The following is a 27,818-nucleotide window of genomic DNA, read 5'->3' as shown; positions in this document are numbered from 1 at the left end:
GATGTATTATGAAGCAAATTTTAAAAGTAATTTGCAATTTCAGAATTTGGTGAAACTTTGTGCATTTACGGACAATTGACTCTATTTAAAAATAAATCTATGCGCCAATATTCATTTTGTCTAGTAGAAAAATTAATTAAATGTCGTAGAGTTCGTAGTTTTACAGCAAACAAATTTATAAATTGTATTATAGGTTTGAAATAATTCATAGTTTTACACAATCTCTCTCTTCATTCCTTAGCTTCATAAAAACTTCACTCCTTTATATAAAAATATGGTAAATCAAAGATAAAAGATTTATAATTTTATTCAATTAATCTATTTAAAACTTTTTTTTTCCTTTTATTGGAATCATTTTTTACGGTCCTTGTAAATTAAAATATCAAAACTAATTAATTTAATTGAAATAATAGAAATAGTATTATAAATTTTAATCTTTTTTGTCAGTGATTATGTGAAATAATATTTTTATTTTAAATATTACAATAAAACGGCCAAAATCAAATTCATTTATTTTCTCTAGAAAATGAAAATGAAAATTCTTGGTAAAAAAACAAAAAACAAAAAAGTACAAAAATAAGCAACAACAAAAAATCACTCGCAACCTACAAAACGATTGTTATCTTTTATCAAATTCATTTGTTTTTCAATCTCAATAACATAATCATTTTTACAAATAATAAAGACAAATAAACAAATTTAAATAAAAAGGTGAAATCTGTTGTGACATATGTAAGAAGAATTATATTACAAAAAATAATGTTGCACTACTATACGTGCATAGCTAATCGAGCATTACATATTTTATTGGATGTGAAAGGACAATGACTTTTAAGATACTTATAAACTACGTATCATTTAACAATGAACTTGATACTTGCAACTCTTATTTTAGATTGTTACAATTATTGTGGGTTCTCTTCATTCTACATTGAAATATGTAATATGATCTCTTTTTTACTAACATCATATGATATTATAATATTACTATGAGAAATCTTGATAGGCAGCTAATGATTATACCATAATATACCCCCAAGTCTAATAAGATAAATATTACAATAAGTTTACTCACCCGTTCACGTGGATAAGTGATTATGTATTCTTTTTTTTGTGAAAAATTGAATTAGTTGAATTGAGAGTGGATGATACGGGTAGATGGAGATAAAGATTACGGGTGGGTGATAAATGAGGAACATAATATCTGACATAGGCGATTGATGGCTGGAAGAATTGACAAAAGAAGATTGAAGCATTGACGGAAATAGCATATTTGTAGAAAAATTCATAGTTGTGTGGCCTTAAAAATATTCTTTTAGAATTAATTTATGATTTGAAACTACTTTATATATCTATAATTGATATAGACTTTTCAAATTTTCATGTATCTCATATAAATGCACATTAATTGATTAATCTAACGTTTAAATATATAAGGAAAATAATTTTCTCATCTTCAACAATGCTTTCTTTAATGGGGAATTGTCTGACAACATCTACATGATTCAACCTACTGGCTTTGAAGATTCTCACCATCCTGACTATGTTTGTAAACTCAACAAAGTTCTCTATGGTTTAAAGCAAGCCCTCAGAGCCTGGTATGATACCTTAAGGTCTGAGATTGGCTCAATGGGTTTCAAAAGATCAAATTCTGATTTCTCTCTATTTTTTAAAAAGGTTGGCTCTGCTTTGACTTTGATTTTGGTCTATGTGGATGACATTCTGGTCATTGGAGACAATTCTGATGAAGTTGCTGCTATTGTTGACACTCTACATCAGAAAATCTCAGTTAAAAATCTTGGCCAAGTTCATTATTTTCTTGGGGTTGAAGTACACAGATCTAAAGACAGCTACTCTCTTTGGAAAAAACCACATCACTTGGTCAGCCAAGAAGTAGGATGTTGTGTTAAGAAGTAGTATTGAATCTGAATATCGAAGTTTAGCCAATGCCACCACTAGATATTGTTTGGTTACAAGCTTTATGTTCTGAATTAGGCGTTCCACTCACTCCTCCTCATAAGCTTTGGAGTGATAATCAAAGTGCACTTGCTATATCTGTCAATCCAGTTTTCCACGCTCGCACCAAACATATTGAAGTTGATGTTCACTATATTCGAGAGAAAGTTCTTAATGGCACAGTCGAAGTAAGTTTTGTCCCTTCTCAAGATCAATTAGCTGGTGTATTTACCGAGCCTCTCTCTGAATCCAGATTCCATATTGCAGAACTGGCACCTTAGTTAGATTGTTGATGGTGTATTGAATTATATACATGCATGAGACGCATGCATGTGTAACTCACTAAAGTAGTTAGTTTGTTATACATAGCAGGCAGTTAGTTCTGTAGTTAGATATTTTTCTTGTATCTATAGCTAGCTGTGTTATATATATTAGTTCATCATTCAGTTTTCAATACAATGATAGTTATATTCTCATTAGCTCTCTTTGTAGCTCATCTTATACTTTGATAATCGCAAAAACAATATTGAAGTAAAAAAAAATTCTACAGATTTAATTAATGTTTACTCTAACCAAGTGAACTATTCCAGTAAAAAATTTCTACAGATTTAATTAACCAATTGTTTGTTATCTTGCATAAGTCTCCTGGATGTATCATCTCAACACTCAACTGCTAGCACCTTTGGCGGCTGGATTAATTGATGACTCTAGGTACATAATTATAAAAGAACAAGTTTTTCTACAATTTTAAAGCAATATTGATTTTGGGTTGCAGATGTAACTCATGATTCTAGGTGCATAATTATCAAAGAACAAGTTTTTCTGCAATTGTAAATGATTCCGCCAAACCGCCTTTTAGCTTACTTAAAACACGTTTTTCTAGAATTATAAAAGATGCCGCTATAGAATGAAACCTAACTATAAACAAAAGAATGGCGAATTTTATGTGAACGGAATGAGTAATAATTAGCATTTATCAACTTAAAATTGAAGCTCAGTTATAAACCTTAGTAAGATATGACCAACCCTAATTCATTTCTTAACTAAATCTGAAAAATAACCAAGACAAATAAAAAATAACTATTGCACACTAAAAACTAACACAAAGAATCTCATGTGTTGCTAAATGCATTTCATCTGTGAAGATGTGAGATATAACTCATCCATCTATATCTTAATGCATCAAAAAGTATCATAAATTACCCACCAAGTTGCCAATTTTCAAAACAAACAAGCATGAGCTCTTATATTCCTCATCATCACATATGGAACTACCAAAAACCGAAACTTCATTACCTTAACCGCAACCTAAGACAGTTTGCTGTTTGTTTCCTTAATAATGGAGCATATATCAAAGCTTCTACATGCACTCAAAATCAAAACGGCACATGCTTTCCCATCAAGGGAGGCATGAACATCACATATCACAAAGAGTAAGTATCACATGATTGTTTGCTGGGGATCCCAATTGTTTACAGTTATGTAGCAACCGAATAACAGTAAGCAACACTGTGTACCCTATAAGTAAAAAACGAAAATCAAGCACCTACAAACCAGATTGACAAAAAAAGGATTGAGCCGCCAGAAACAGCCAAGAGTTGATGCTCCAAATGGTTTTGTAGGCGCAAAACAAATTTAGCACTAGAATACAATCAAAGAAGCAATGCTGATCACTTGAGAGCCGGAAATAAATTTTCATCATCACCATCACAAGCGTACCTCGGAGTCGGAGAATGTCAAAAAGATACTGTTCTTATCAGCAATTGATTTCTTTGCACAAAAGACCTGTAGATGCTCTGTCTTTTAGTGCTTGGTTTATTTTACTTGAACAATTCCCGCGTTGATAAGTTTCTGTATTTTGTCCATCACACCAGGGTTCTTCATGTGTTTTTGTGCAGCGCTTGGGTTCTCCTGGAAGTCCGACAACACCTAGTGGAACAAAATCACGCATGAAAAACAACAGACCAACACAAAATCAATAGTATAAATTGCCGACTTTTAATCATACCTGTCTCATTACTGGATCTGTTAGGATGTTTTGGATTTCTGGATCCTGCATTCCCCTAGCCTAAAATGAATAGTAGTAATTAATACCGTCTGTGTATTTCCATCTTAACAACCAAATTGACACAGAGGCAGATAAGTATCAAACCTGTCTATCTTTCAATTCGTCAGGGGTTAAATCTCCACGGCTAGCCTTGTTTACCTGCTCCACACATCTGCACAAAAACATGGCAGGAATTCGATGTAATAATATGAAACACGGAAAGGTTAAGATACACCAAAAATCTAAAAAAAATGGAAATACATATTTTATTTCTTTTACCTCCTTATACCATCTAGCAATTCCTGGTTCTGAGGATCATGCTTCAACCCCTCCTGGTATGTTTCCAGTGCCTTCTCATACTCTTTCATGAAAAATTGGACTGCACCCTTCCTGGTATAACCTTTCGAGAATGTTGGATCAAGTTCAATGCATTTTTCAGCATCTTTGAGCCCCTCAGGCATTGCACCAAGTTTTGTGTAACAAGCAGCTCTATTGCTGTATGCCTGGAAGTTCAATCATTTAGTATATTCCCGGAAGGAACCAAGTTTGTAGGTCTTGCATAAACAGGTTATGATTAATAAGTACCTTTGGATCATTAGGGTTTCTCTTTATGGCTTCAGAATAGTGCTTGATAGCTTCTGGGTATTTCTGCTCTTTGAAGTACTGGTTTCCTACACATTTATTGCCAATAACAGTTAGCACAATATGATTTCTAGACGAGTTTAACTAACAATGAAGAAAAAGCTGCAGTACCTTTCTCACGCTCATCATCAGCTATTTTAGGATCGAAGTACTCCTGCTGCTCTAGCTCTTTCTTTGCTTTCTCAGCATCATTGAGCTTCTTCAGTGTGTCTGGGTTGCGATGCTCAGTTAGGGCTTTCTGGAAAGTTTCAATGGCAGGGTCATAATCCTTCGAACACTTGGCCATCTTTGCCAAGGCAGTACCCTTTCTTGTCAAGGCCCTAGCTAACATCTTGTAATCTGATCTCAGTTCCCTACCCCTTTCAACAGCTTTCTCACAGTCCTTAATGCAGTCCTCAAACTGAATAAAAAATTGATTACGGGCAAAATGGTATTAGACCAAAATTATGAATACACTTTAAGTGCTTGTTTGGTTCAAGTAGAGGAATGGAAAGGGAATGAAATCAAATAAAGGAGTGGAATGGTAACAATAACTATTACTTTTATTGAGTGTTTGGTTAAACAATGGAAATGAATCATTAGTAAGAGATTCCCTTTCTTTTGTTTCCCCTCTATTTTGAGGGGTAACAAATTGGGTGATTGGGTTACCTTCAAGTAAGGCTAATGGTTAACTCATTACTCAAACCAAACAACAAGTAACAATAACTATTACTTTTATTGAGTGTTTGGTTAAACAATGGAAATGAATCATTAGTAAGAGATTCTCTTTCTTTTGTTTCCCCTCTATTTTGAGGGGTAACAAATTGGGTGATTGGGTTACCTTCAAGTAAGGCTAATGGTTAACTCATTACTCAAACCAAACAACAAGTAATGGATTCAATTAATTGAATCCCTTTCCAACTTCTAAAAACACCCAGACAAACGTGGGCTAAGAAAGTAGCAGAGGAAAGGACAGTGATCTCAAAACATCCCTCAAAAAAAGACCTCATGCCACCTATGTAATGTTTCATCAATAAAAGTTGCTACTTCCTAGCACCAAGTTTTATGTAGACCCATCTGGGTCGCACTAAATCTCCCCATCTCAATATCCTTATAAGACCCATGCTGGAGCCTGGACCAAAACATCCTACAATGTAGAGACAAAAATGAAAGATAACAAATAACTAGCAACTTTTCAAGTAAGGGATTCCCCCGCCCTAAATGGAATAGAGACGAAGAATGACCAAAGTGGGTTTGGCAATGAAAAATGAAAAACCTAACTTAAAGGATCAATAAGTAGTGATAAGAAATGCAGCATAAGAACATCTAGCAAGAAAAAATTGGTAATACAATACTGTCCTTTCTGAGTAAGAAACACAATAAGGGGGGTAACGTAACCAACGAATAACAAGAGGTAGGTGTCCCCACTTCCCATGTATTGACAGAAAGTCACCCACCAACTGTTCATACCTAGACAAATAACGAGGAAAAGAAACCCTGATATATCACCTCTTTCCATTGTGCTATACACAATATGAACTGAGGGTCACACCATCAGCAGTGCATGCTAAGACAAGTAAAATCAACCCAGCACAAAGAATTCTACATTACTATTATTAAACTACAAAAAAGCTACTGAAACAGAAGGGCAGAAAAGGTTTGCTGACTCTAAAATTCGGATAGCAATTCATGGGATAGCAAAGAATAAGTTGGGTTAAGTTCTTTCTTAAAAAAAAAAGTTAAGGTTCATTATTCTGAATGTGAAACCATTGAAGAGCAAAAATGTGAACCTACAATCTTAGTAAACCTCACATTCACAAAAGATGATAGAAAATGCAAGCTAGATATTAGAATAGGATAACAAAAATAAGAGGATGTTTTAAAATGGAATATAAAAGCAATTCATAAGTTTCCACCTATCTAAATGTTGATTAATGAATTTTTATTCACTAGCATTCACTTTTTCCCCTTTATGCTAAGAAAGGGTGGTAGTATTAGATGAAAGAGTAGAGGGGTATAACTAAGTCCAAGAAAAAATAGATAAGGGTCAAAACGTGGGCAGAGTTGAGCAAAGAACCCACATAATTTGTGTGCTATGTGTCTTACACCAGTTGCAATTGCCTTTATGTTGTCGAACTTCAACTGCTAAGACTATCCTAGTCCTAGAAATAAGAATAACTCAAGATGCACATGCCGAGGTCATACAGTTTTAAGCATCCAAATACAAAACAGGTACACAGAAGAAAATGCAGGTTTTCTTTTGCACCTACACAAATCAGCAACAAGATCCACACTTGATTAAGAACCTGACAGCCCACACTCCCATAATAAGAATAGTGAGAATCCACCCAAATCCAATCAAACTTGAATTCAGTCTTAGCAAATCCAGTTATAATTCAATCAATAACAACTATTCACAGCGGCCCAAAATGCTGATTTGGAGAATATGAAATAAAAATACAATCTATCACGTTCAGCTCTAAAATGCAATGGTAAACTTTTACCTTGCCCATTTCCAGGTAAACAGCAGCACGATTAGTGAGGAAAGATATGTCGGCGTCATCGAGCTCAATGGCCTTAGTGTAATGCTGAATCGCCGTCTCAAAATCCTTCTTCTTATATGCAGCATTTCCAGCTTCCTTCTCTTTCTGAGCCTGCTCTTTCATTCCCTTCTTCTCCTTCTCCTCTTCGGCAATCGTCGCTGCCTCCACCTCCTTTTCCTGCCTTCTATCCTCCTTCACAGGCTCGGCTTCCGCCGCTTCTGAATTCGACTTCCTCTCTGGCGACCCATCACCCGACGCGGACGCCGCTTCCGCACCCTCCTCCGGCCCTCTCGACTGGAACTTGAAGTTCATCAAAGCCCCCAATGCCTGCATAACCCTATGATCCTTCAAATACAAGTTCAAATTGTTCGGATTCTTCTGGATATCCTGCATCATCTTCACAAAATCGGGCTGCTGAAGAAACTCCCTGGTAGTAGGATCACTAGACAGCTTAACCCACATTTCCGGCCCAAAAGCTTCTCCAAAGGGGCTCAGACCAGGGCCTGGCCGCGCCCTGGAACTCCTGGCGAGAGCCGCCTCGGCGTCGGCAAGGCCCGACTTGAGGGCCTCATTGTTGGGGTCGATCTCGAGACCCTTTCTGTAGGCGGAAACGGCGTCGTTGTAGCTTTGGAGGCCAATATGCGCCGCGCCCAGCCGCGAGTAGCCTTTGCCCCAGTCGGCCTTGAGCTCGACGGTCTTCTCTGCGTCGGAAAGAGCTTCAGAGAATTGGTTGAGGGAAGCATAGGCGGCGGATCGGTTTGAATAAAGGACGTGGTTGGTGGGGGCTAGGTTGATTGCATCGGTGAAGTGGCGGACGGCGTCGGTGAAGTTGCCGGCGGAGAAGGCGGCGTTTCCTTTTGCCTTGGCTTCGTCGGCCATTGATAATTAATTAGGGTTTTGTGATTTGGGGAATGATGAGATGCAAAATTGGGTTAAGGAAACAGGAAATAATTGGGGAAGATGAAAACGAAGACTGTGGTTGTAGTAAGTGAGAAAGAGTTGGAGAGACGACGAGAATGAGACCTCCTCTTGCTGGGGTTGAAAGCGCTTCTAGAAAGATCGGAACGAGTTTCGACCTAGTTATTGAATAGTAGTAACAATTCATACTGCCTTCAAAAAAACAAATGATATACTAGTAATTTAGAATTTAATTAAATATAATTATCTATATATATTCCTTAAAAACAATTCATACTGCCTTCAAAAAAACAAATGATAAATAAATCATTTAGAATTTGTGGAATATCCCATCCAAAGCTATTCACGTCACGTGAAATGGATTCGTGTCGAATATTGAAGAGAAATATAATTCGTCTCGGATATCTATATTTTAGTTAATAAAAAATTATTAATTATCATAAAAAATAAAAATATACTAATTATAATCATTTTTATGTAAGTAAACTATTTTATTCTTAACAAAATTTAAAAATAAAATTAATAAAAATACAAATTTAAAAACTAAAAAATAAAATAAGAAAACAAAAAAAAAACTAAATATATTTGAGTAAATAAAATATTAACTTCATCCTCTCATTATTGTTGGCCTTTTTTCTTTTTTAGTGTCTCATTAATAGTAGCATATTTTTATTTTTTATAATAATTTCATACTATAAATAATGTGATCTCACACACCTTTATACACTTTTACATTATAATCTTATTCTCCTAAATACTCGTACTCAAAAGAAATAGGCCAACAATAATGGGATGAAGGGTGTTATATCAAAAACATCATGTACTATAAAAATATTTCATTCGTCCCATAAAAATGTATCGATTCGAGGACGACACGGATTTCAAGAAATATTTGGTAAATAATGTGTTGAGTGAAGAAAGAAAACAAATAAGTACTTTTTATGTGTAGTGTGTTTTTAAGAGATAAAAATAGGGTTATTTATGTGTTAATATACAAACTTTTAGCATTTTTTATTTTTTTCCACGAACTTTATTTTTTGAATCTAAATACACGAACTTTATATTTGTATGATTTTTTCCATGAAACTTAGTTTTCCCCAAATTGAAACTGACGTGTTCGCTGGAGTTGCCAACGTGAAATAACTGGTCGATTTTCATGTGTTTTCTAATTTTTCCCACGAAATTCATTGTTTCACACGTAATTAATTTCCCCCATATTTCTCACTCGATGATAGAATTTTTGGATCCAACTATCATACTTCCTCTGTCCACAATAAGTGTGGTGTGGATAGGAGGGCACTAGGGCATGAATTTAGAGAAAATATTGAGATATATATGTGTATAAAGTGGATAAATTGTCACACTGAGTTGATTTCTTAGATAATTAACAAATGGTTTATGAGATGAATTTTTTGTAAATATTATGTGTGAATGAAGTAAAGTATAAGAGTATATATCGTAAAATGGAAATACCACATTTATTGTGGGCGGACGAAAATGGAAAAAAAATACCACATTTATCGTGGACGGAGGGAGTATTAAAGCTTTCCAATTTCTCGACACAATAAAAATTTCGAATTAACATTTTAACCATAACTAATTAAGCACAAACTCGATGAGAAATATGTCATGATAAAAAAATTGGATCCAAATATTATAGTATTAAAGCTTTCCAATTTCTCGGCACAATAAAAAAAATTGAATTAATATTTTAATCATAACTAATATTGCAACACAAAGTAATTGAGAAATATGAGGGAAATGAATTTTGTGGCAAAAACTGAATATCGTGGGAAAAATAAAAGAGCATTAAGTTCATGGAAAAAATTAGAAAATGTTGAAAATTCATGTATTTACATGCAAATAACCTAAATTAAAAAATTGACATGTGTACGCCACGTAGATAATAATATTCCACGTAGAAGCCAAGTCAATTACAATCGACTAGAATTGTGCGCCGTGAGAAAATCAGACTAGCACAAAATCGTTTTATTCCATATCATTTAAAAATTTAAAGTCTGCGCCGAAAACAATCGACCTTCAATGTGATTTTGAATCAATTGACGTCATTTTTCATTTGTACACCATTTTCTTCTTTGCACGTCTTAGCCATTCACCCCTTAGTCTTTTGTTAATCGCATGCTACCACCACTTTTTGCCTCCCCATCCCCTTTTATATTACCCAACCCCTAAATTATTGCGTTGACCCTTTCCATCGTGTGCACCTTAACTTAAATATCATATTTCCATTCGATCGCAACAAAGAGACGATATTTGGCCGACGGAGGCTGCAACTGCAAGTTAATTTGGGTAGCAGAAGAAGAAGAAGAGGAAAGCAATGAGACTGGGAGAGTGGGGGAAATGTTTACTAGACAAATATTTGTGTAAGATTTATACTATTTAAAATTTTATTTTTGAATTTTTCTCCTTCAAAATTATGATTTGAATATTAAGAAATTGAATCAAATATTTGATTTATATGTTTATGTTAGGTCTCGAAAGACCTAGAATAGGTGTATGGGGGAGGGGAATACACCTATAGGTTATTTTTAGTAAAACAAAAACCTTTTGTGAATAATTGATATAGTATCAACTGATACTAAAGAGTTTGACTAATGAAAACAGTTATCGAAGACTTCAGTTAAACAAAGGTTGTAAACTGATACTGAAATTACTTCAGTAAGGATATCAGTTAGGCACTAGGCTTTAACTGATATTCACGTAAGGTTTCAGTCTAGATTTTAAAACAGAGGAGTGTTATGAATCTTACTGATTATTCGAAGATTTGCCAGTTAGACTTATAACACTGGCAGCGGAAAACTTATTTATGAAATAGCCTTTGATTATCACGTTGTCAGATTATAGTTTCACTTTGCAATTAATCAGTTTCAGTTAAAGATACGTTTGTGCACAGATAAGAAAGTAAAACTGAAAGCGATAAACGACAAAGGAATTTTACGTGGTTCGGAACAAATTTCTACGTCCACGGTCAATTGATCAGACTGACAAACACTTTGGGCTAGTGCTTACGGGTGCACAGCAAACCTTACAACTGAAAATCAGATTTTCAGTACCAACACACTGGGTTGGATTTCTCGCTCACTCTTAGCACACTAAGACACAACAATGCCTTTTCACGAATGACTAAGATCTCTTGGAGTCAGAACACTGGTCTGAACTCCACTCTACTCAAACACTCTTTTTGCTCGATTGAAAGGAGGTTCGAAGTACCAACTAGATCACAGAGAACAGACTCTCTGTAATCGGGAGCTTAGGCTTTGGATAATACAAGGTATATGCCTAAGTAACTAAGAGAATGTATGAAATCAGTAGATTGATTTTGACTTTGTGAATTCTCTTCTTCGATTCAAACTTTGAAGGCTTTGAATGGCTGAGTTGCAATTTTGGCAGCATTTCAACTTGTACTTTTGAATCGGTGAAGGTTGAAGTGATCCTCGAGCTCTATTTATAGGAGAGGTCTTGAATAGATCCGTTGGCGGATATGGTCTTCAAGAATTCATCCGTTGTGAGAGTAATTCGAATTTGGCTGAGGTTTCAATCTTTGAGGTTCCTTGTTTGGTGAGAAACGGCGTCTCAGGTACAGAAGGTAAGGCGTCTCTGAAAAGTAATCACAAAAAATGAATGCTCTACAGAGAAATGACGATCCTCAATATCTCTGCATTTAATGCGGCTATACTTGAAGTGTGTGGCTTCCTTTTAACTCTGGAGTTTCAGTCGGAGGAAGAATGACAATGGATACTTGACTTGAGTATCAGTCCGCTAAATCCACGTAGCCAGCATTAATGAATCAGTCATAACTGATTCTTCAGTGAGAAACTCGTTCAGTCAAAATATCAGTATTTGACTTGGTCTTTCATTGCAACTTTAGTTGAGTTCTTCATTCTTCAGTCTTCAGTTCTCCGATCTTCAGTCTTCAATCTTCAGTCTTCAGAACACTAGACAAACTAGAAAGTGAACTTCAACAGTTGAGTTCGGAAAGTTCTAGTCTATTACAAAGAAAATCTAAGGATTTTGGTATCATCAAAACTAAGGTTAGGATATTTCATTAAGTTCCCAACAGTTTAGATTGCACTTAAAATATCCAAATGAATATTCTATTTGAATCGAATATTCGAGAATCAGTATGCGAATCAAATTCAAATCAAAAATAAGATTTGAAAGATATTCAAATACTGATTTTGAATATTGAAATATATTACAAATACAAATTGAATACAATGGTCGATTTGATTCATACAAATCATACCACAGGCTATACATGTGTCAAGGATGCTGACAAATTGTAAATTCATTTTTTGTGCATGTTAAAACAACGATCACGCTAGATATCTCGATTCTAAAAATATCAATGAGATAAATTTATATACAGTAGTCACATGTAAGTCTTTCAGTTTTATAGGACATAGGGATATTCGTCTGGATTCGATATTCGCAAAGGCACTGCAAAAAAGGGGAAATATGGTCAATAATTCATGCAATATACGTTCAATAATTCATGCAATATGCACTGTCAGAACATACATTAAAAAAACAATAAATATATTTTTTTACTACACCTCACCTACATTAAAAATTCTTAGAACTTAAATATCAAACCTAATTAAGTGTATGAATTATTAGGTAGATGCAGATGCTTCAATTTTATGAATTATTAATGTTTTTTTACGAATTAACGTATGAATTATTTAACCTGTGCAATTTGCAAATGCATTAAAAAGTCATACCATTCATTCATTTGCACAAGCTAAATAATTCATACTAGCACTAGCACAAGCTACATAATTCATACTGTAAGATTTATTTAGCAGATGCAAATATTCAATCTTCACGCAGGAATTGATGGTTCTCGATGAGCTCATTTCGTGAAAATTCATATTTGAAACCGATGTATTTTATTCAACCAAATTAGCGGCTGTATCATTCGGCCTAAATTATTATTTGGTTAAATGTTTTGAAATCCTAATATTCTAGAATATGTGATAGCCGCCATTATTCATTCACAAATCATAAATTCTTATCATTTTAGGAACCAGCCACCAAACCAAAAGTAAAAAGACTCCATAGTTTATTGTATCAAATAAAAATATTAATCACCAAAAGAATCGAAAAACTTACTATTCTTCTTGTTCCCTTTTGTTTTCGCCATAACTTAATAATGTTGAAGGAATTGAGTCGCTTCACAGGAGCAAAATTTTCTGAAGCTTGTGCACTAAAAATCGATTCAAAGTGTATTTTTAATTTTTGGAATTTCTTAGCCACAAAAACAAAAAAGCACCCCAAACCCTAGTAAATGCAGTGAAGGTGTTCTGATTCTAAATTTCAATGATAACATCTTCGTTTCCAAAACTAATTCGCTTTAATTCTGGAAACACGTTATAATTAAGAGAGAGAGAAAGAATTAAAATTTGAGTACCCAAATATACCCTTGACCGATTTATTGTTGTGAACTATAAGTATGTGAAAGGTCGAATGTAACAGCCCATCAAGATTTAATCACATCCGTACAATAATTGATTTAAATGGTCATGATTTATTCTTATACATTATAGTCTAAGGAGAGTTTTCTGTATTGCCCTCCCCTATATATATATATATATATATAATAGATGAATGAATGCAGAAAAATATATATTAAAATCAGTAGTATATAATATCTTATTTTTTTCATTTAATCGCATATAGTTAGCTCGTAACCAGCAGATCTGCACAAAGTAATCGTATCTACTGCTAGAGAGACTCGATGAAGTTCATTAATTTTTTACAACTCAGTAAACTAACCCTAAAAATGGACTCTGAAACAACAATGATTAATAGAATTAAAAACACGTCAGAAGCCATCACTGACAATATCTTAAATTTAATAGATATAAGATGCATGCGCGAACGTACAAACACAGACTAGCACAACTACGACTTTTCTACTATTGATCAATTTCGGAAATTCACAAATTGGATTACTGATAGGCGATCAGGAACAATGAACTGAAAAGAATTTTTTTTAAAAAAATAACAGTCAAACATAGTCTTCATATGCGTACAAAAAAATTGGCTCCACTTTTTCTCTTTTTTTGGTAATAGACAACTCGTGCTTATTGAATCAATGAGATAAATCGATTAGCATGCTATTAAATTAATAGTGTCACATTTAATTGATCTAAAAAGACAAATTATGAGTTGCATCTATAGACAATGAAATGGATGTTGACAATGTCAAAATGAAAAACAGGAGAGAGGTACGACAAAATGGCCAAAATAATCAATAGAACGGACATTTAGAGTATTAATTTATTTTTAAAATTTATATTTATAATTTGTACTCCCTCCGTCCCAATAATGTTGTCCCGTTTCTTTTGGGCACGGAGATTAAGGAGTGTTAAATTAGTGTTGTAAAGTAGATGGCCCACATGTTTAACAAAAAGTAAGTATAGCTTAGTTATTGATCAAAACAAATGCCTAAATGAAGCTCGACTGATGCAGATTCAACGAACTCAAACAAGAATTCATCCCTAAAATGTTGAACAAATTATAAACCCTAAAATGTAGAACAAATGCAGAACGAAAATTATCACAGAAAAAATTTGTACTCTAAATCAAAGCTTCATCCCCAAAATCAAAGATACATAAAGGCATCATCCTCCACAAAAATCAAAGATACATAAAATCTTCATCCCCAAAATCAAAGATACATAAATCAAACCACAACTTCCTGTGCCTTGAGCTCGAGAGAGAGAGATCTGAGGCTGCGGTGCGCGAAGCTCACGAACAGAGCTAGATCTATGTCGCCTCACCTTCACCTCTCCGCCCTCACCTTCGCCTCTCCGCCGCCCGCAAAACCTTGATTTAGGCGGATCTAGGGCTTCCGGCGAAGCACACACAACTTCAATCTCACCAACCACGGACGACGCCTCCCCCGCTCAGGTAGCCCTCCCAGAGGTCGCTCATCACTGCGGAACAGAAAGGTCAAGGGAGGAGGCGGCGAAACCCTGGATTTACCGAAATAGAGCACCGATCGATCGGGATTTACCGATCCAAGCCGGCGCCGGTACACCGAGACGGTACGCCGTGAGACGCCGGCGGAACGGAGGAGGAAAGGGGGAGGCGGCGCCGGTGAGATTAGGGTTTTTGACAAGGTAGGAGAAGGTAGGCAGTAGAGAGAGAGAGTCGAGTGAGAAATGACTGAGGGATACATATTTAGTGCTTTAATTAAGTTATTAATTATCCCCTAAATTTTACCCAAAAAGGAAATGGGACAAGATTATTGGGACAAACTAAAAAGGAAAGTGGGCCAAGATTATTGGGACGGAGGGAGTAATATAAAGTGATTTTCTATTGAAATTTGACGAATTACTCAATAGTTGTATTCAAGTAGTGAAATACTCAATCCATCTCCCATATTTATGCATACATTTTATTTTTGATACGTCACTCAAATTTATGCACACTTTAGTTTTGGGCACTACTCATCATCATCATCACCACATGATTTTCACAATTTTATATTTGTAACTTACACTATGTATTTATCCACAATTTACTTGATAATACCTCAATGTGAAACTCTTTCTTCATTATCAATACTTAAAAACAAATTATTAAAACCTATGTCGTGATTAGACACGGATCTACATGCTCCATTGTGGGGCACGTGCCCCCACAATTGTTTTAGTAAGTATATTATATATATATATATATATATATATATATATAGGGAGAGGTTCAAGAAAGAACCATAAATAAAAGAAGACCGGATAACCATTTTCAGCCATTCGATCATCAAGATCTACGGTGGATGCATCATCTTGTTGGATGAATGCAGGTCCTGGGTTCGAATCCTGAAGGGAGCATTTTTTTTTAATTTTTTAGTGCATTAATTTTAACAGCGAATGCATTAATTTTTACAGTGGATGCATTAGATTTGATGGTTCTCCCGTTCTCACAAATAATGTAGTTCTCTCTAGAACCACACCCTATATATATATATATATATATATATTAAAATATATACAAATTTCGTCATTTTGCCCATGTATATGTATTTATTAAAATATATAATAAATAAGTAACTTTTTAAACTCTCAATCTTTAATACATTATGCATTATATAGTATTTCCTCTTAACGTCCACGTAAGAGTTTCATTTATCTATTTTTATTTCTCTATGCAAAAAAAATTCACTTCACTTTTGAAACTATTAGTATATCTTATCTATCTATAAATTGTACTTTATTCTAATTTTTTAACTAATAATATACATGTATTTCATTTTTTTGTATCAACTCTATCCCTACAAATTGTACACTTATTTTACATTTTTACTGACAATAACTTTAACTATTTAATTAAAATTTGTGTCCAGCACACAATAATGACACTCTTTTTATCATGGACAAATAGAATAATTTTTTTAACGTATTTTATATTTGTAGTTATTTTGTACCCTCATAATAAAAAAATTCTGGATCTGTCCCTGGTCGTGATCACTATGCATATTTATGGAGAACGGAATGAGTATATTATTTAAGAGTAATATTAAATATAGACATACAATGCGATGAGGAAAATACCAAAAAAGTAATCCTTTCTTTTTCTTGGGGTCAGTCCCTACTTGACTAGAATTTCAAATGATCTAATCTCTTAAAAACGTGATGGGCATTTACTTTAAAGTTAGACGGATAAGAATCTTACATTTCATACCCAATCCTTAATGTTGTTTTTCCTATATTTGTATTATATGGTAATTACAAATTAATTATTTTTATCAATTTTATGATTTTGATATTTCCACATATTTATGGTGCCAGTTCGAGCGAAACTATTTATTTCTATATGTATTGACTAACGTCTAAAAATTAAATAGAGTTTTCAAGTGGTCCGAACCCATCTTGGTCAATTTTTGGCCCCAAGTGCCTCATTTGGCTGAGGTGGTCTTGGATCTGGGAATTTGCTGCCCTTTGGCCTGGTTGGTTCGAGCAAGCCGTTTGACAACTTTAAAAGTAACATATTATATTTTTTAGAGAAAAATTAAATGATTTTTTTTTGCAAATACTAATGAATGATTGATTAAAAACATTAGTTAATTTCTAGCTAAAAACATTAGTTAATTAAGTAGATATTGCGGGCTAGTTAGAAGCGGTGATAATGAAACGTAGTTCCTTTGATAAGGCACCTCTTCTTCAATTAATATAAGTAGGAGATTCAAGTCATTATAAAGGAAAATGAAAAACCATTATTGATCTTATTCTCTTTTTTTTAAAGACTAGCTAGAAGTCGCCAAACAATTAATTGAACAAACTTTTTTTTTTTTTTTTGAAAAGAATGATCAGTTATGATTCTCTATTTTCTCCGATAATAACATGACCCCTAATTTATTAATTGGAAGAAAAAACATTTTAATTATTAATTGAATCACGCTTTATTGAAAGAAGGATTTTATCCCCAAACATATGGTCATTTTGGAAGGGAGAAGGGAAGACGTAAAATAATGTAAAAGAAATGTAAAACGATTGGAATAATATCAATGTGCAAGGTTCGATTGTATTTCTTAATTTATTTGATACGAACACAAACAATTAATAAATAGCTTTTATTAATAGATCATCATCTAAGTAGTGAAAAATCCTCTCTATCAGTTAAGGTTTAGAATTCAAATTCTATCATTTACCTTTTCGGCAAACAAACGTAATTATTTTGTACGTTGCTGTATAATTAACAAAAATATAATCTACAAAAAGTTATCATTTTGACAGTCCAAATGAGAATTTATACAAGGAAATCAGTAATGCTAAATAAGAAAAAGAAAAAGAAATTGTTGATGAAGTGAAGGCAGGCGAGGCGCGATCTCACAAAAAAAGGTCACGGTGGTGGAACAATCTGGGAGGAGCGGCGGCGGCGATCTTCATCTGAACTCTCTCTAACTCGGATACGGGGCAGGGTATCTGGATCCCACCCGGATGATCGAACCCGTAAACCTTCTCGGCCTGGCGGAGCAGCGACCCGAACAGCGGGTGGTTGAAATATAAAACGGGCACGACCACCCGGGAAACGCTACCCTCCTTCTCGCCCACGTACACCGCCAGATGCCCCTTGGGCGGCATCACCGCCCCTCCGCCCAACCGGATGTAATCGGAATCCCTTTTGCCGGGGCAGAGGCGCCGGAACGGCTGGGCCCACTTGCAGAGGAGCTTCGAGATGGACGCCGGCCGTTTGCGCCATTTGAAGAGCCTCCCCAGCTTGCGTCCTAACCTGATTCCTTTGCTTCTTGCCATGCCTTTCCAGAAATCAAGCTTTATTGATTAGGTTTAGATACGATGATGACTGATGATATATATGTGTATGTCAATGTTGTGCCATGAGAGAGAGAGAGAGAGAGATTCGTGGAGTGTTGGAGTAAAATGGAGGTGGCTGGCTATTTGAGGCATTTTTATAGGAGTGAAAAGAGATGTTTTTTTTTTTTGGAAACTTATTTTTAATTTTTGGGATGAAAGAGTGAGGACAAGTTTGGTGACAAAATGAACTATTGTAATGCCCAGAATGACTACACGTCTGGCTTCGACCCAAACTTTGAAAGATCTAAATCATTAATTTTGTTTCCCAGTTTCTCTATTAAATCATTCAAATGTCTATTAATTGGTACGTTTGGATCGATGAGGAATGCATGAATTACCATGATCATTCCTCTTTAGGCGAAAGGGCATCTCGAAAATTAAATTAACAATAAAATTATTTTTTATTGCCTCGTTAAATTATTGTGTGTTTGGTTTAATTTGCTTGCTTGTTATTTGATTTAATTTGCATAAATATTAAGTCAGAATCAAGGGAATTGAGCTTTCATAAAAGTTCATCTCATTACCAATTTGGAGAAGAAAATATAAAGAAAGTTACACATAACAAAGAACGAGCCCAAACAAAATATATTAATTGTTTGATAACCAATTTTGCATGATATATATGTTATTTTTGTTTTAATTTTTGCTTGATAATTAATTTTGTATGATTTATTGTGTTAGTTTGACATCTAGAGATGACAACTAATGCTTCAATTGGAACATAAAATATGTTTTTCAATATTAATAGGGGGGAGGGGGGTGGTGGGATTAGCGTGAGGATTTATAATCTTTAAAATTTGTTTGGTGTTATTGAAATATGATTTACGGAAAATATATATATGTGGTGAGATCTTAGATTGATTTATAGTGTTAATTTCATATATTATATGACTGATATTTATCTAGATGATGAAATTTTTTACCAGAGTTCGAATCTTGGATGGAGCGAAAAATTTACCATTTTTTAATATCGTTATTCATCAGTATATACTGCCTTATTCAATACTATATAATGTCTTATTCATTGTACTCATGATCTCACAAAAAATAGCAATCTCACTGAATATCATTGCACCCCTATATATATCTACGATTTATCGTTACAAGGGTAGGCTTAAAGTTTATATGTGATTTTCTTAGGAAGAATTGAGTAAGTGAATAATTAATTGATCATAACTTATAGTTATAAGGTTGTTTGATTCAATTGAAACCAAAGCTTTAGGGGATTTTCTTCTCTAATTGAATTTTCGTTATTTTTTCACTTTTATTTAATTTGCATGTTTTATTTATAAAAATCAACTCTAAATTTCAAACTCTAGATAGAGGGTTACAACTTGGAGATTAGTTTCTAGTGAAATTTTCATTTTTCGTCATAAGTGAGAATAATGAATAAATCAGTATATAGTGTTGAATAAATCAGTATATAGTGTAGAGTAACGATATTAAAAAAATAGTACATATTTTTGCTCCCTCAAAATTCGAACTCAGGTAAAAATTTCCCCCTTCAAGTAAATCAGTCATATGATACATTAAATCAACACATACAAATCAATCTAATATCTCACCATATATGAAGATTCTCATTGGAATCATTCCCTACAACTCAGAATAGTAGTCAATCGTAATATTTTCAATCTCTATTGACACGACCTTTTTTTTTAGAATCTATCGACACGACCTTGTTTATTACTCCATCCGTCCACCAATTCTTAGCCCATTTTGTCATTTTCGTCCGTCCACCAATTCTTGACCCATTCTAATTTTAGTAACTTTTTCACTCACAATAAGGTGGAACCCTCATTCCACTCACAAGATACTTGGTGGACGTCGTATCCACCAAATAATTCCTGCAAAACTCTCAAGAACTAGTTAGTCTAGTGATAAGCAGGGTCGAACCACAGAGAGCAGGTAAAATCATCCAATTCCCTAAAGACCTAATTTGGTGATGCCACCACGCCTTAATTTTGAGAAGAATTAATTAAAACTTAGAATGCAATAAATCAAATAAAAATAACTCTTGAAATAAATCAATAAAAAGGTAATTCGGCTCAAATAAATCCACACTAATTCAAAGCTCTGATCATAGACACAATAATTAATTAATCCCTATTAACCAACTAGTTATAGGATACCGTGATACGCACTGATATACCTCAATTCCTACTTACTGTGTCGATAGACGGCTAGATACGCTAGTCCTGCCTATTTCTCTTATTAAAATATAACCTAGCTAGATACGCCAGTCTTAGATTTAATATTCTAATAGCATTAAGATGAAGGAACCCAATTTATATCAATTATCCTAGATACGCTAGTAATAATTAATATACCCATTAATTCCTACTACGAACACGGTAGCTTTATCACTAATCAGCCCTATTCCAACAATTACGGATTGGAGGTGCTAATTGACTGTAATCTAATTTAATCTAAGTTATTTAGGCTTAAATAAAATCAGAATTATCCTTAAACCCTAGGAATAAATCGAAATCAATATGAACCAATTTTAAAACCAATTAGGTCTCACAGATTAATAAATTAATGCTTCATTATTCTCGCCGAATTAAAAGGTTTAGCTATTCATAATTAAATTAACAACAATCAAAGAAATAAAAGCAAGCATGAAAATAATCAAATACGATAAACAATTAAATTGCAAATTAAAAACTAAACTAAGCGATTGAATTAAAATTGAAATAGTATAACCACAAGTCTTCTGCCCTTGACTCGAATCCAGCCGCAATTCTTCAAAAATACAACTTAAACTAATGAAACCTAACTTAAACTTGCATGCCTAAAGTAAACGTACTGATCCAAAATTAAAGGAATAAGAGTTGTTCTCCTAATCAAAGTCAACTCCTATTTATCTAGTCTAAAGTGGCGGCTTAGTTGGGAGATAAATTAGGGAATTAAGAATAAGGCCGCCTAACCACATAATAAAGCTCAAAATAAAATAAAAACAAGAGTTTTAGGCTTAATTAATTATAAAATAATTAGCTCCAAGCCCAAATCTCTAAACTCTTCCAAAAATCCATGCTAATCTTCATCAATTCTCGACTTTCACCGACGTCTTCCATCCACGAGCATCCATCTTCAATCCTTCTAATTCCTGCGCCAAAATATCACAAACTATGTAAAATCATATAAAATCATGGCAAAACACACACCAAACTAAGTAGCTAAAATACACACATCAATACTATACCAATTTCTTAAAACTCGTGTCATTAGCAAATGAGTCAAGAAATGATGGACGGAGGGAGTATTATACATCAGGGCACTTGTGGTGTGCTAATATTTTAGTGAGTAAGTAATTGTCCTGAAGTTAAAGGTTTGGTTCAAATTCTAACGTTGGTCTGCTTCTATAAATTTGAACTTGTCACATCTAATTTTTCATGTATGATTTACATGTCTTATGTAATTTGCAGACGAAAATGCAAATTTATCCGTTTTATATAATTCGCAAACTACCCAATTTACAGACTAAAAATGGGAGTTGTGGATACCTATTAGAAAAATTAATCAAATTTGATTGATCATATCCATCAATTTTTATTTTTATTTTTTTTGAGAGAAAAAATGAAATTATATTAAATCATGATGAACAAAATCTAGGAATTAGGACGAAAATTCCGACTTTCAGATCATTACACCATCAAACCAAGTAATAAAATTAACTAAGCAATGAGCGGCTCTATTTGCCTCGTAGTGAACGTGTCGAAAATAAAAAACACTATCCACCAAAATTTCCAGTGCGTCCTTTATCAATATTCATAATTGATACCTATTAGAAAAATTAATCAAATTTGATTGATCATATTCACCAAATTTTTCAGTGCGTCCTTTATCAATATTCATAATTGACCTCGTCCATGAGATATCGGACGTGGGCAAATTGGCACGAACCGTGTGGACTTAATTGATTTTGCCACTTAAGCGAGCTATAGATAGAGGGAGACTTAGCTAATCTTACAATCATAATTTCTTTGGAGAAAATTCTTACAAAGTAATTACTACTATTTCTAGCTCGAAACTAGCTACGTATGTGAAAGATACAGAAACGATCACATGCCCACCGTGGGCAAGCATAACGTGCCCACCACTGATGTGACAATTGTAATTAGAGTAAGATTTGCTAATTCTCTTTTCTAATTACAATTGCCACATCACTAGTGGGCACGTTATGCTTGCCCACGGTGGGCATGTGATCATTTCTGGTGAAAGATATATGGACTAGATTAGGATATACTCCCTCCGTCCATGAAAGAACTTCCTAGGAGGGAGTGGCACGAGTTTTAAGAAAAAATATTGTTGAGTGTATTGAGAGTGGATAAAAGGTAGTTGAGTATATTGGAAATGGTGAAAAAGTGTTATAATTAATATTGAGAGTTGTGAAAAGTGAAAAGTAAGAGGATTATAAGTGGTGGGGTACAGTCCAAAAATAGGTAGGAAGTTCTTTTGTGGACGTCCCAAAAAGGAAATATAGGAAGTTCTTTCGTGGAGGGAGGGAGTATTTGATATATTCTAATAAGCTTTAATTAATTAGTAAATAGTTTGACTATTGGATTAATTAATTGGAGATAAAAGAAAAGTCCGGCCTGTTTAACCTAGGGTTTACAGGCGTGTCTTATTCCTATAAGAATAGGAATATATTTCTTTTGTCTGATAGAGAACACACGTGAGATACGTAAAAACACAAGAGAGAAAACACTTAGAGCACTATAGAATTCAATCGGAGATTTCATAGCTTTCGATGATTGAATGATGCATCGGGAAGCATCGAATCTCCAATATGCGTGGATACCATAGTAGTGGATTCAACTGTAGATTGCTAGAAGAATTGCTACAAGATTGTTTGCTACACAACAAGTAAGTTATATTCTAACTGTTGTGTGTTTGTAATATCTACACACGAATCAATTGTAGATCTAGATCTTATCCTTGACTTTTATTTCCGCTGCGTATCATTAGATGATGTCAAGAATTTCCAACAGTGGTATCAGAGCCCGGGGCTCGATTTATAATTGCTTTCGTGTTCTAACTTTTTTATGGGTTAATCAAATTTCATTTTGGAAATCTTTGAAATTTAAGTTTCGAATGGCTACGACCGTGAAGAACTTGGATTTTGAAAGACAAATTTGGAATTGAATTATTGGGATTGATTAAATTTTATGTTGCTGGGCAACGTAAAAGATTAAAGACAGGGTTTTGAAATTTGATTTCAAATTACCAACTATGTGTTTTGAACTTGGTTCGATCTATTGCCGGAAATCTTCATCCCCTGATGGACGGCGGCGAGATAGGTGACATGCGTCCGTTTTCCTATCCAGACAAGACGGCGAAAGGTGGCTCGGGGCTTGCCGCTGTGCTGCGTCTGACCACCTGTCTCCGTCTGCGTCGGGTCCTGGTCTTCGTCCGGCGCGATTTAGAACCGCAACGCCCGACAAGGAAGCTTCGCCTCCGACATGACTTGGTCACCGGAGCGGTGGCTGAAGGTCGATGGTGTAGATCTCGCGCGGTGGAAGCCTCCCAAGCTTCGCCTTTGTATCTTCATCTCATCTGAAAACGCTCCACTACTGCGAGTCTTGTACTCCGTGGAGCAGTTGATGAAGGAGGTGACGATGGTGATGTTTGGAGGGTGCGTGACCGGCAGATGACAGTGGTAGGAGGCGGCGCCCGACCGGCGACGACGGCGCGCCTGTGCACGGCAGACAGAAGAGCAGCGGTGGCTGCTGCTAAGGGTGAAGCCCTAGTGGGTAGTCGGGCCTTAGGCCAGATCCTCCCTGCAGACGGGCTGTTACTGCTGGACTGCTGCTGTTATTAAGGCAGGCTGCGGATGTTTTTTTTTTTTTTTTTTTTTTTTAATTAAATGCCCATTGTGGGGTGTAACTACTAAAAAAATTGTTATTAATTTGGAATTAATAGTATTAATCCCAATTTTAGAATTGAATTTATTAATTAGATTAATAAATCTTGTTTATTACTCCCTCCGTCCGCCAAAAGTATTCCACTTTGGCCGGGCACGGAGTTTAATAAAATGTGTGATGATGTTGATGTAGTGGAGAAATGGCCCACCACTTTGTGAGATGTGTGGTTGAGATTGAATTTGGGGTGAGTTTTTTGTAAATAAAGAGTGTTTGTAAGGATAAAATATAAAGGTGGATGGTGGGACCATGGCTTAAAAAGGAAAGTGGAATACTTTTTGCGGACGCCAAATATAGTAATTGTGGAATACTTTTGGCGGACGGAGGGAGTATTACTTTAGAAATAATAATATTAATTGTATATTAATTTGGAATTAATATAGATTAATTCTTTTATAAATTAGATTAATGAATCTTGATTTAGTATTATCATTTTAATATTGAATCTATATTTATATTAATTTGGAATTGATATAAATTGACTAATTCATTAATTTGATTTATAAATCATGAATTATTATTAGTTATGAAATAATAATAATTGATGAGTTTTTATATTAATTTTGAATTAATATATGAAATTATTATTTTTGAAATAATAATGTTGTATTAATTTGGAGTTAATACGAATTGATTAACCCATATTTTAATTAGAGAATAAAATTTTAATTTGATTAATGAATTTTATTCGTAGAGATACTATGTTGTTTTGTGATAAGCATGCTATTTGATTTTATACTTATTATTTAACTATAGTAGTTAGAGACCGCTTTTATGCTTGGGTAGGCGGCGCCCACTATATATAGTCCGCGTTACTATGTATGGGTAGGCGGCACCCAATACGTGTGGTCCGCATTTCGTATGCCTGGGTAGGCAGCACCCAGTAATTGTTTTGCTATTTAATATTGGATATTAAATATAAGCAATTAATATCACATGCTAAATCCCCACTAAATACTCCCTCCGTCCCGCTAATAATGGCACGTTTCTTTTCGGCACGGAGATTAAGGAGAAGCAAGTTAAGTGAATAAGGAGTGTGGTGTTTGTGATTAAGGGATTATTAATTGTTTCTAAATTAAGAAGATCACAGCAAAGATTGCTGCATGATCACAGCCAAAAATTTCAAAAAATCTGAAACAAGATTTGGCAACATTTTCGACTTTTCTTTCTCCTGCAACAAGATCACAACAACATAATCTGAAAAATTCAAATTACTCAAAACTAAAAATTCCAACAATTTCTATAACCAAAAATCAACAAATTCCAAAACAAAAATTCGAAATTGAAGAACCATCTGCTATCCATCTGAAATAGAAATTCAAGAACCATCTGCTATCCATCAAGAAACAAAAAATCGAAATTCAAGAACCATCTGCTATCCATCTGAAATAGAAATTCAAGAACCATCTGCTATCCATCAAGAAACAAAAAATCGAAATTCCATATTCACTAGCTGCTATCCATCTGAAAGAGAGAGAGAGAGAGGCAGGGGCGTGTCTATCGTCACCTGAAATCGAGTGGGAAAATTGGGGATCTAGGGCTCGGTTCTTCTACAGAGGGGGGTGTGAAGTCGCTGGAGTCTGTGGAGCACTCCGCCGTCGCCGCTGCTCCGCCGTCGCCGCTGCTACGAGCGCTAGGAGGTGGTGAAGTCGGTGTGGGCAGCGCACTCCGCCATCGCGCACTCCCACGGCGCTGTGTAAGATAGAGAGTAAGATAAAGTGAGAGATAGATCTGAGACGGACATGGAGGCGGAGTGAGCGAGGAAGAAAGAGGGAGCAGAGGCGGCGGCGACGACCGGTGCTGCATGCGCCGCCCCGGCTCGCAGCGACCGCCGCAAACAAGAGATAAAAGGGAGATCGAGAGGGAGAGCAGAGAGAGGGCAGGAGAAATAGATCTCGAAAGAGAGAGAAAGAATGGGGTTACCTGAGACAGGGTGGAGGCGGCGGAGGAGGGTGGGTGGACGCGGAGTCGCCGCGCCGTCGCCGTGGAGGAGGGTGAGGCGGCGAGGGTGAGAAAAAGAGAGTAATCGGCAGAGAGAGAGTTAGAGTGAGGGTAGGTGTTAAAGTTGTTTTAATTAGACTTTTAATTAGTGTTTTAATTAACATTAATTACTCCCTTATTTTTTCCAAAATAGGAAACGTGCCATCAATAGCGGGACAACCCAAAAAGGAAAACGTGCCATTATTAATGGGACGGAGGGAGTATAAGTCTTTGTGTAAGCACAAAACGCGTCGTCCATCATAATTGTTTGAGTTCCCTAACCTTTTCGTCCAAGGGTATTTACATAAAATTGTATGCTCTAAATCGACAAGGCCAAGGCTAATTCATAGGTTGGCACCGTGTGATGGGGTTGACTTGCTTAAATTATTTTGGAACGCAAAGCGACCAAGAATGATTTAAGGACGCAGATTAATTAGATTAATCAACCAAGAGTTGCAAAAATTGTTGTTGCAATTGGTTTAGAGGCCTACTAAGTGATATTATTGTAGTCATCAGCAAAGCAGAGGCTGCATAATATTGACTTGGATCTTGGACCACTAAGATTTATATTGATTATAAATCCGTATTTTATGTTGGGGGTATAAGATATGTTAAAATTAGTGGGAGCTAATCAAAACAAAATGCCTTGTTTGATTAGTAAAATAAATGTGATCTTATTTGATTGGATTTCTTTTATTGCTTTCTTTTATCTCTGTTATTTCTGCAACTATTTTGATATGTTTGTTGGATACGGTAAATTGACTAGGTCAAACTTTCTGGATTGACCGCGCAATTTGCGTTTGGTGCTAAGGCTAGATATGATTGATTATGTCCGAGAGAAATCAATCCACATCATCCTTAATGTGACTTTAGAAACTTTCAAAATGTTTGACATTGAAAGTTATAAGAAACATATGGATGATGTAACTTCTGCTAAATATGTCATGATTGTGTCTATGAGTTTGGAACTGCATAAACAACGTGATCATATGTTTTCGATTGAGATGTTGATGCACCTGAAGAGTGTTAATGCTTTAGAAGCTAAGACCATAAAGTATAAGATAATTATGGTTCTCTTCAGGATTAATCTACATGGAGTAGACAAGGTTTCATGGATGTCTTGAAAAAGATTGAGTTAATTGAGAGGTTGGCCACGATTGGAACGAGACTATTCGATATTTGTCTCAATCAACTTAATCTTGCAGTAATGATCTGTCTCATTTGTGAACTTCATAGTGAATTCAAAATGAACAATAGGACAGTGACACTGCCATGAGTTTCATGACATGTTAAGAACGATTTTGAATCGTCTTCCACTAAGGACAAATAAGTTCTTATGATTAATGTTTCTGCCAATTCTAATCCAAAAGGAAAGAAAAGGTAGAAGAAGGATCAAAGAACTAAATTTTGCATCCTAAGGTGGAAACCAAAAAAAGTAGAAGTTACCCAAAGATGAAATACCTTTTGTCAAGAAAAGGACACT

The 27,818-nt window shown here is 34.9% G+C and overlaps 2 protein-coding genes and 1 long non-coding RNA gene across 3 annotated transcripts; all 3 read right to left on the bottom strand.

The window, feature by feature from the left end:
• Positions 1-3,326: 3,326 nt before the first annotated feature.
• LOC131025487 (hsp70-Hsp90 organizing protein 1-like) lies at positions 3,327-8,293 on the bottom strand. The gene is made up of 7 exons (XM_057955284.1): positions 7,129-8,293; positions 4,757-5,045; positions 4,589-4,674; positions 4,283-4,506; positions 4,109-4,175; positions 3,965-4,024; positions 3,327-3,885 (listed from the first exon to the last, which is right to left on the bottom strand). The coding sequence occupies exons 1-7, from the start codon at positions 8,044-8,046 to the stop codon at positions 3,772-3,774; spliced, it is 1,758 nt and encodes a 585-aa protein (XP_057811267.1). The 5' UTR covers positions 8,047-8,293; the 3' UTR covers positions 3,327-3,771.
• Positions 8,294-17,792: 9,499 nt separating this feature from the next.
• LOC131025480 (auxin-responsive protein SAUR36-like) lies at positions 17,793-18,690 on the bottom strand. The gene has a single exon (XM_057955276.1). The coding sequence runs from the start codon at positions 18,369-18,371 to the stop codon at positions 17,946-17,948; it is 426 nt and encodes a 141-aa protein (XP_057811259.1). The 5' UTR covers positions 18,372-18,690; the 3' UTR covers positions 17,793-17,945.
• Positions 18,691-25,553: 6,863 nt separating this feature from the next.
• Positions 25,554-26,553, bottom strand: LOC131025473 (uncharacterized). The gene is made up of 2 exons (XR_009102180.1): positions 26,279-26,553; positions 25,554-26,047 (listed from the first exon to the last, which is right to left on the bottom strand). It is a non-coding gene; the product is annotated as an uncharacterized LOC131025473 (long non-coding RNA).
• Positions 26,554-27,818: the final 1,265 nt, after the last annotated feature.

The sequence above is a fragment of the Salvia miltiorrhiza genome, chromosome 1 (assembly GCF_028751815.1).
Source record: "Salvia miltiorrhiza cultivar Shanhuang (shh) chromosome 1, IMPLAD_Smil_shh, whole genome shotgun sequence".
In the NCBI taxonomy this organism is placed as follows: Eukaryota; Viridiplantae; Streptophyta; class Magnoliopsida; order Lamiales; family Lamiaceae; genus Salvia; species Salvia miltiorrhiza.
The sequence above is the reverse complement of the archived record's forward strand: the minus strand, read 5'-3'. Positions and strand labels throughout refer to the sequence as shown.

Bases quoted from the DNA above. Each gene is read 5' to 3' on its own strand.
- LOC131025480 (XM_057955276.1), bottom strand. From the start codon at position 18,371: ATGGCAAGAAGCAAAGGAATCAGGTTAGGACGCAAGCTGGGGAGGCTC.
- LOC131025487 (XM_057955284.1), bottom strand. From the start codon at position 8,046: ATGGCCGACGAAGCCAAGGCAAAAGGAAACGCCGCCTTCTCCGCCGGC. The intron at 4,025-4,108 runs GTTTGATACTTA...TATTCATTTTAG, and splicing joins ACGAATTGAAAGATAGACAG to GCTAGGGGAATGCAGGATCC. The intron at 3,886-3,964 runs GTATGATTAAAA...TTGTTCCACTAG, and splicing joins CAGATCCAGTAATGAGACAG to GTGTTGTCGGACTTCCAGGA.